This window comes from Aplysia californica, unplaced genomic scaffold, assembly GCF_000002075.1.
Source record: "Aplysia californica isolate F4 #8 unplaced genomic scaffold, AplCal3.0 scaffold00773, whole genome shotgun sequence".
In the NCBI taxonomy this organism is placed as follows: domain Eukaryota; kingdom Metazoa; phylum Mollusca; class Gastropoda; order Aplysiida; family Aplysiidae; genus Aplysia; species Aplysia californica.
In genome coordinates, this window is record NW_004798043.1 from 295,471 (window position 1) to 304,425 (window position 8,955).

An 8,955-nucleotide genomic window follows, 5' to 3' on the forward strand; every position below is an offset into this window, starting at 1 on the left:
TACAGGAATTAAATATTGTACAGCGTCATAATAAAAAACAAAAATTACCACACACAATACCCCTGTCCTCAAGCAGAAAAAAGTTATACGACACCTGAATAAAAAATAACGCAAACATTAAATCCCTATCCCCATATGAACACATTTCCCTCCTCACCCATTCACCACATCACTACCACCGTCAATCTATCCAATCATCCAATCTAATCTCCCCCCTCCTCTCCCCACACACACCACAAAAAAAAAAGTGACGGAAGAAGAACTCACAATTACACAGCTCGTCATCTTCATCCTCTCCAAACTTGCAGTCCTGATCACCATCACAGACAAAGTGCTTGTAGATGCACTCAGAGCCGTTGCAGTTGAACATGTCCTCGCTGCAGGGCATGCTGACATCTGGGGGGCCAAACACAAACCAAAGCACATCTTCACAACACAGAAGATTTAAACAAACAGAATAGATAAAAAGCTACGTCTGTTCTCACACATTCCATCACTACAACTGTGAAGCTTCTCGTCTATGAGCCCCCTTTATCAGCTCAATCTATCAGTTCGCTATATCAGTCTACCTATCAGCTCAATCTATCAGTTCACTGTATCAGCCTTCCCTATCAGCCTCCTTTATCAGCCTAACTTTATCAGCCTACTCACCTGACTGAATAAGCCTACTGAATCAGCCTACTCTCTCTATCAACCTACTCAATCAGCCTACTCTCTCTATCAACCTACTCAATCAGCCTACTCTACAAGCCCAATCTATCAGCTAACCATATCAGCCTACTCTGTCAGCTAACTCTATCAGCCTATTCTATCAGTTCACTGAATTGGCCCCCTTTATAACCCCACTGTATCAGCCAACTCTATCAGCTTACACTGTTAGCCTTCTCTACCCACCACAAATCTTTATAAGAGTCAGTACTAAGCAGAGGGAGGAAAGAAGGAGCAGCAGAAGAAACAGTTACAGGCAGAACATCACGGCCTACTCCCAAGACCTCTCTCAGGCCCACACCTTCAAACAATCCCCTTCAGGACCACTCCCACTCCCACGATCTTTCTCAGGACAACTCCCACGATCTCTCTCAGACCCACTTTGACAATCTTTCTCAGACCCACCCCCACAATCACCTTCAGGACCACTTCCACAATCACCTTCCGGACCACCCCCACAATCTCTCTCAGAACCACTCCCACAATCTCTCTCAGACCCACTCCCACAATCTCTCTGAGACCAACTCCCACAATCTCCCTTTGACCCACTCCCATGGTCTCTCTCAGACACACACCCATGATCCTCCTCACAGCGGAGAAAACTCAGTCATGATGTTGGAATGTGTGAAAACATGTCTGGTAGACAACACAAAGCAGCAGTACTTAACTACTACAGCAAAATTTATTGCTTGAGTATTTGAGTTAAAGTTTAACTAATAATTTTACTGCTCCTGCAATCATTCAACCCCCCCCCCCCCAAACGTCTGTAACACAGCCCATAAATCAATACCTCAACAAATTAGTCAATAACAGTCAAACCACCTATCAGATGGAAAGCATAACAGGCATATAACACAAAGAGCCCATTTTTTTTCATTCCTCTCCATCTCAAGCAAATTCTTACATCTCCCCATGTCCCCCAATTCCTGCATCAATCCATTCACCTCACTTTTCCCTTACATCTTTCCCTCCCCCCCCCTTAAAAGTATTCCGTTCTACCTCACACTGACACCTATCCCCTTCTCCAATACCAATATCACCACAGCCACTTTTCCCCACCCCTCATACTCACTGCACTTAGCCCCTGAGTCTATGGCTTCATCCGAGCGGTCAGCACACTCCACTATACCATTACACTTGGCGTGGCCACGGACACACTGGCCATCATCACACTGGAAGTCGTCTGACCGGGCACAGCCCAGACTTGAAACTTTCCCTGAAAACACAGTGGCAATAAGGAATAGAAAAAACAAAAAGAACCTAAGATCTAGGGCATTAAAAAAAAACCATTTTTATACAGCAAAGGGCTGCCTTAGACTCCCTAACACCACAACTGAGAGAAAACACTTCATTCAAATTGCACCAAAAAATTTGCCTCCAAGACTCTTTTCTGTGGAAAATATAAGATTTTAAAAAATTATATTCCATATTGTACATTGAAATAATGCGCTTGACACAATAAGATTCTTTAATACATTTTTTTTCAATCAGTAAATTTAATTTGCATACGTCATTAACTAAAACATATCCTGGAATTTCACAAAAATATTCAAGCTTGGATATTCTAACCTTGTAAATTTATGAACAAGTACATGATAAGATCTTATCAAGCATAAAAATAGATCAACACGAAGCTTCCTTTCAAACTAGAAACTTCATAAAACAAAATTCCTTCAAAACAGTATAATATTATGCTCACTACACATTTAGAGAAACACAAGACTCTAATATTACACCAAAACAGAGCCTATGAAAATAATGAATTAGGAGTCACCAATAATATTTTAAAAAGGTAATTAACTCACCAGTACATGTGACCCCATTGTCAGAGGTCTCTCTCCCATCAGCACAGCGACACACTCGGCCACCCTCAGGGGTCAGCAGACACAGGTCACTGCAGCCTCCATTGTTGGTGGAGCATGGGTGGTTGGCTGTGGGAGACATTTTGTGTTTTATGTTATAGTAAGCGTTCTAAAGCACTTGCAACACAATTAGGTGGTAAATATGGTGGAGCATAGAACTATTACAAGAGAGTAACAAACACAAAAAAAGAAGGAGAAATAAGGAGAATATATGTTTGATAAGAAAGAAGGAGCAAACTGCACCAGAGCACCGCCAATCCCCACAACAGAGGGACAGTTAAGAAGCAGGATTCACCTATGCATGCATACACGCACACGCACACACACATGCACACATAGGCACACATGCATTTATTTATATATACAAACGCATAAAGGCAGATGCAGTGTTTCAGTTTAATTTTTATAGCAATATTGACACTAATGGTCACAGAGATGACCTCAGCCAGACCAAGACAGTGACAATATCAAAAAAGTAAAAAGAAATTTTTTTTTTAACTAACAGGAATGACAAGGAGCACCTACCTACTTCCCCTGACCCATCAACTTCCTATGAGCACCCACCAACTAGTAGTGTAGTAAGTGATCGATTACTGATTCATTAATCAAGAGCCAAGAGGATGCACTCAAAAAAGCGGACCACTTTGCACACAGTGGGCAAAATGATTCACTAATAAAATAATATCACTCGCTTTCAGCCAAAGATGTACCGCTGATCACCCTGAGTTTGGCACATCAGGCACTATTGGGACAGCAATTTGTAGACAAGAAGTGGCTGCACGACAGGCGAGGCTCAATAATGAGCTGGCTGTATCATACTGTCGAAGCAATACTAGATCTTGGCCGAATTCATTACTGAATTGAGAAACAAGCAAACGGGTAGCAGACATGGGACACCAGGGTGATAGAACCATCCAATCACCATGTGCTCGAAATGAACGTTATTTATTGAAAATCGACGTGCAAGGTGCTAGTGAGGCTTCATTGCGACATTGTGACGTCATGAACGAACGAGCCAAAAGTATCATCACTGGCTCGATGGGCTTGCTCGTTCGTGACATCACAAATGAGCATTGACTCAAACAGCTGAATAATGAATCTTTGCCATGCATTGATTAACTTCTGCCCGCCCACAGTCTGATATAGTCTGATTTGTTTATTCGCTCGTTTATTTAAGGACACTAGAAAAAAGCACGTTTATTCGTTAATAAAATATTTTGAGCTTAGAACTCAACACTGCCACCAACCTCCTGTAAGCACCCAGCATCTTTCCCTGAGCACCTTCCAATATCCCCTAAGCACCCACCACGCTCCCCTGAGCACCCATTTACTACCCAAACAAAATCAAAAACTCAGTCGCAGAACTAGTGGTGTTTGGAGTTTGCTGTCATAGAGCTTCACATCCCACAAGCCTTTGTTGCCACTCTTGTAAACACATCACATCCCCTTCGCACCCACCAACCTCCCCTGAACCTATATCAACTACCCAAACAAAACTTAAAACTAAGCTGCAAACCTTGGGGTGTTAAGAATTTTCTGTCATAGTTTTCACATCCCACTAGCATGTCTTACCTTTTTTGTACACCCACCAACCTCCCTTGAACATCTATCAACTACCCAAACAACGACAAAAACCAAGTTGCAGACCTAGTGGTGTTTGTAGTTTGCTGTCATAGAGTTTCACATCCAGGATAGGGGCACTGTTATTGCGCAGGACAGAACTGTAGCCAGTGTCCAGGTCCAACTGCATGAGGCTGCCGTTCATTGACTCAGCCCACACCAGAAGATTGTCCACTTTGCTGATCCCAAACGGATACTGGTTATTGTCCTTGAAACTGATGAGTTCCTGTGAAAAGACAACCCAATTCTTCCATTTATGAAAATATGCAGAGACAAAACAGAAAGAAGTAAAGGTAGTGTAGTTTAAATAAAAACACCCACCTCTTGTAGCAATCACCGACTACAGGATGTCCATTGAGCAGTCACAAATTCACATTTCATGCGACAGCCTACTCTACTGTCCCTATCTAGCACCATGTGCTGACCGACTGACTTGCAATGACGAGTGACTAGGCTCTTGTCCAACGACTGCCACTCACACTCACGAGGTCTTGGACAGTCTGTCGTCACTCTCTTCTTCAATGTCAAATGGGTACTCAATTACTTTTCCCGAAATAAACCAACTAACCACAGGTAGGCAACACATTACAGAGAAAGCTGAGTACAATCTTCTAATAAAATCAGTAACGCGGGAAGGAAAAGATGGCAAGCTCAAAGAACACAATAAAAAACAATACAATTGATAAATGAGAGAAAAAGTATTACCTCAGACTAAAGACGAGTCCATACATGGAAAAAATATTAAATTGATAAATGATTCAGATTCAACCACCATTTCTAATTACTTTCCTTTCGGGCCCATGAGCAAACAAAAGGCTATACTTGAACAAACTGCACAAATATTACACAAAACGGAGTTAATAAGTTCACAGAACTTTTTAAACAGCAAAAAAACAGTTTATCAGTAGATAAACTGACCTTTTGAAGAAAAATATCTTGCTTTATCTACACTGTAAAATATCCTCATTCAGCGTATATGCTGAGAGTATCGATGTGAGTCATTTAGGAGCAGTAACTTGGCATAGCTTCTAGATGTCAAGGAAAAACATTTCTTAAACTATGAGTAAGTGGCATCAAGCTAAACATAAGCACGTAATAGCATGGGACCAAAGCCTGTTTCAACACAGTGCAGTTGACAAAGAGGTGCAAATGCTTACTTAACAATCACCTTCGACATTACCATCCCAGTGGGAGGCAAGCCTTGGAAACTCACGCAGATCAACAACGTTCTATCAGGGATTCAAACCACTGTTATCTGCATTGCGGTCCAGCACTCTACTATCTGAGCAAGTGGCCCATCCCTGACAAACAGTATCAGCTATCAACAAATACTCACCGTCATCTCGGACCCGTCAGTCTTCATTGTGACAATCTTGTCATAGAAAGCATCGGAGACATAAAGTTTCTGCTCTGGAACGTCCAGGGAGATTCCGTGTGGCCAGTGGAAACCTCCCTCCTGGAGCTCTGTGGGCTGACTACCGTCCAGACCCGAGCAACTCACACTGCCGTTCCCCACTGGCAACGCCCAGTTGGTCCAATACAGGAACCTGAGAGAAATTTTTAAAAACCTTCATCTCATTGAGGTGAAACAGGTGAAAGGTCTAAAAAAAAGTTATGTATGCAGCATCTCCTGGTAGAGAGTAAAAGCAAAACAAAAAGTGCTAAGATTTTTTTTAATGCAGTGGATTGAGCAGAAAGAGCCAGTGTGAATGTTTGGGGGGGGGGGAGGGGGGGGGGGGAGACAAAGATAGATATAAAAGCAAAAATATGAGGAATCAGAGATAAGAAAACTTTTTTAAAGATAGATCTACTAAAAGAAAAGAACATTTGTTCACAAATAGAAGATGAAAAAAGCACGAACAGAACATGTCTCTAAGCAAGACTCTTTAAAAAGAGGCTTTAAGTAGATAGGCATACCCATTGAGGGGATCTACAGCTAGAGCCTTTGGACTGAAGCTCATGCCGTCCACTTTGCTTGCATCCAGTATAGTGGTCACTTGACTCATGTCCCGCAGACTGACGGCAAAGATCTTGCTCCGCCCATGGTCAGCACAGTACAGGTTTTGACCAACCCAGTCCACAGCTAGACCATCACAGTTGAGACCTGCGGGTGCGCGAATATACACAGGAACAAATTGGTAACGCTTCATAAAAGAATGGGGGCTTGTTATGGGGTATTGACTATTTCGACAAGGTAATTTGCATAACTTAAAATTTAATGCATGATCAAATTTGTTTGTACCACCATCACACCTATATCAGTACGCTGTTCCTAAAAGAAACCAAATCCCCTCCCATCCGCCTACCAATCATCCCCATAACCTACCAAATCCCATCCAACACACTTACCATGTAGCTGATTGGCACATGCTCTGGTGTGGTTTGCTCCTTCTTTCTAATCAGTCATTTATCATGTTTATAACTCCTCCTTTTCTTTGTATGCGACTCTCTAAAAACATCTCTAATCTTCAACACTATTATGACCTTTTGTGTTGCAAGTGTTGTAAATCTCTTACTAAATCAAAACACTCATCACCTCAAACCATAACCAACCCAACAACCTACTATACACCCACTACCATTCCCACTACACCTTCTCATAATTTATAACCAAGCTCATCTCACTTGTTCGTAACAACCTTCCTTCCCCCCCACCTCCCAATAACCTAACAAACTTTCTCTTGTATATCCACCATCCATTCCTATCACTCGCTGAACACCTGAACACACTCCTACTCACACCATCCATCTTTCCTTCAAAAAATCCCCACCCCACCTCCCTCCCAATCCATGCCCCTCAGCAGAGCCCCTAGGTTCCAAAAACAGTTTTCTGAGAAGGCAACAAAACACCTCTCTTGCCAATGTCAAACATGAGAATTTCTGCCACAGTTCCCTCCCTCAGAGACAGAAAGAAGCAAACTCCAACAGAGACAACCCAAAAAATTTCCCGCTCTTTCCCGCCGTCTCACACAAAAATACACAAGTCTCGTCCACACCTTTGATCGGCAAGATTTCCACCGGTTCATCAGAATTGAACTTCCTCCTTCCAACAGTCGAGGAGAAAACATCAGCAAAGTAGATGTACTCTTTGGAGGCATCAAAGTCCACAGCGTTGGGCTGTGCCAAGTTGTTGATGGGAGGGTACAGGTCTCTGGGAGCCTGGCCTGGGTCAACAGACACCGTGTGGACCATCCCTTGTCTCACATTGGTCAGCAGGAGAAACCTGGAGGAGGTGACCGCTGTGGAAAGGAAGATACTCTCAAGTCAAAGTCAGAACTACTCACTCAACCATATAGATTTCAAGATAATTTTATTGATTTGAAAGGCCTTTGACCCATACATCTATACATTATAATATATGACAAAGCAAATCCACAAATTAGTGCAGCATCTCAATAGTTTACATAAATTGAGAACAATATTATTGGAGGAAGGAATACTAGCACGCACGCACGCACCCACACACGTACGCAAGCATGCAAACAAGAAAGAGAGAGAAAGTGAGTTGATGTACAGAACACATTCACTTTTATCGTTCCCAACCAGACCAAAGTTCCAGCTATAAGACCAACAAATCATAATCCATTTAGGAACAGAAAAAAAAAATCATATACCCTGGCACTTTCCGTCAATTTTCACAAAGCCCAGGCGACACATACAGGAAGCGTTCACAGACGTCGGCCCACCACTACTGGGAATCGGGACACACAAGTGCTCACACTTCACTTTGGTGCACAGATCTGCCTGGTCTGAAACAAGAGGAAGCAAATATTTTACTGAACATTTTTCAGATAATTGAATTGGGTTTTTTTCCCTTACAATTTTAGGCAGTGCTAAGTACTGTTATCACTGTTGACAACACTCAGTACAAAATACAGACATAAAGGGGAAAAAACAACTAATGTCTCATCTGTAGCCCACGGGGAAAAAGTATGATTTAAGAGTGGTGTCTGTTGGGCAATAATAGATCAAGATTACGTATAGTCTGAACATTTTTGGCAGAGATAACTCTATGGTGAATTAGCTGGAATGAACTTATCTATATACATATATACATACACACACATATATCCCTAAGCATGGCTTCATTAACTTTCAAGTTGAGCAAATTTTACACAAGCAAAACAGGTCACTTCCTACATCTCACAGAGAGGGAGAATGATTTGGGGGTGGGGTGTGCTTGGGTGTGCTTGTTACAACGTATCAAAATGAAAGTCTTCATTCCTACCAGTTCCCAAATCTTAAATAGTGGGTGGTTGTTGTTGGGTGCTCTGGTGCGATTTGCTCCTTCTTTCCTATCTCTCATCCATCTTTTCTTTGAACTTTACTCTCAAGTAACAATCTCTAATCTTCGGCACCTATATGTCCTATTTGTGTTGCAAGTGCCATAAAACTCTTACTAAAGCTAAATTAAATCTCAGAACAGGAGACAGGGAAACAGTACAAAGATCTCACCAAAAGTCTGAGCAACAGGATGGAAGATCTTCATGGATGCGGGTTTGGTCATGGTGCTGACCACGCGGTTGGGGACACTGGTGTTGTAGCGGTGGACGCGGATTATGCTGTTGTTGAGGTGGTTGGCCACGTACAGATAGTTCTCTAGGATAGTCATGCCAAAGATGTGTGCCACCTGAAAAGAAAAAAGGTCTCAGCCGTCATCTTTTAATCTGTCTTTTCTAGTCCCACAGAGGAGGACGGTAGGGGGAGCATATGTGATGAGAGGTGAGTATAGACGGGTAGTGAACAAACAAAGATATATGTATGT

General features: G+C 42.3%; 1 protein-coding gene across 1 annotated transcript in view; it reads right to left on the bottom strand.

Moving 5' to 3' along the window:
• Positions 1–8,955, bottom strand: part of LOC100533545 (apolipoprotein E receptor) — a gene marked incomplete at its 5' end in the record, with an annotated part of 121,309 nt that overhangs the window by 88,988 nt on the left and 23,366 nt on the right. The window contains 9 exon segments of the mRNA XM_013088594.2: positions 268–396; positions 1,781–1,924; positions 2,514–2,639; positions 4,218–4,416; positions 5,527–5,737; positions 6,108–6,294; positions 7,187–7,429; positions 7,805–7,939; positions 8,646–8,820. Of these exon segments, the coding sequence (XP_012944048.1) occupies positions 268–396; positions 1,781–1,924; positions 2,514–2,639; positions 4,218–4,416; positions 5,527–5,737; positions 6,108–6,294; positions 7,187–7,429; positions 7,805–7,939; positions 8,646–8,820 (1,549 nt within the window).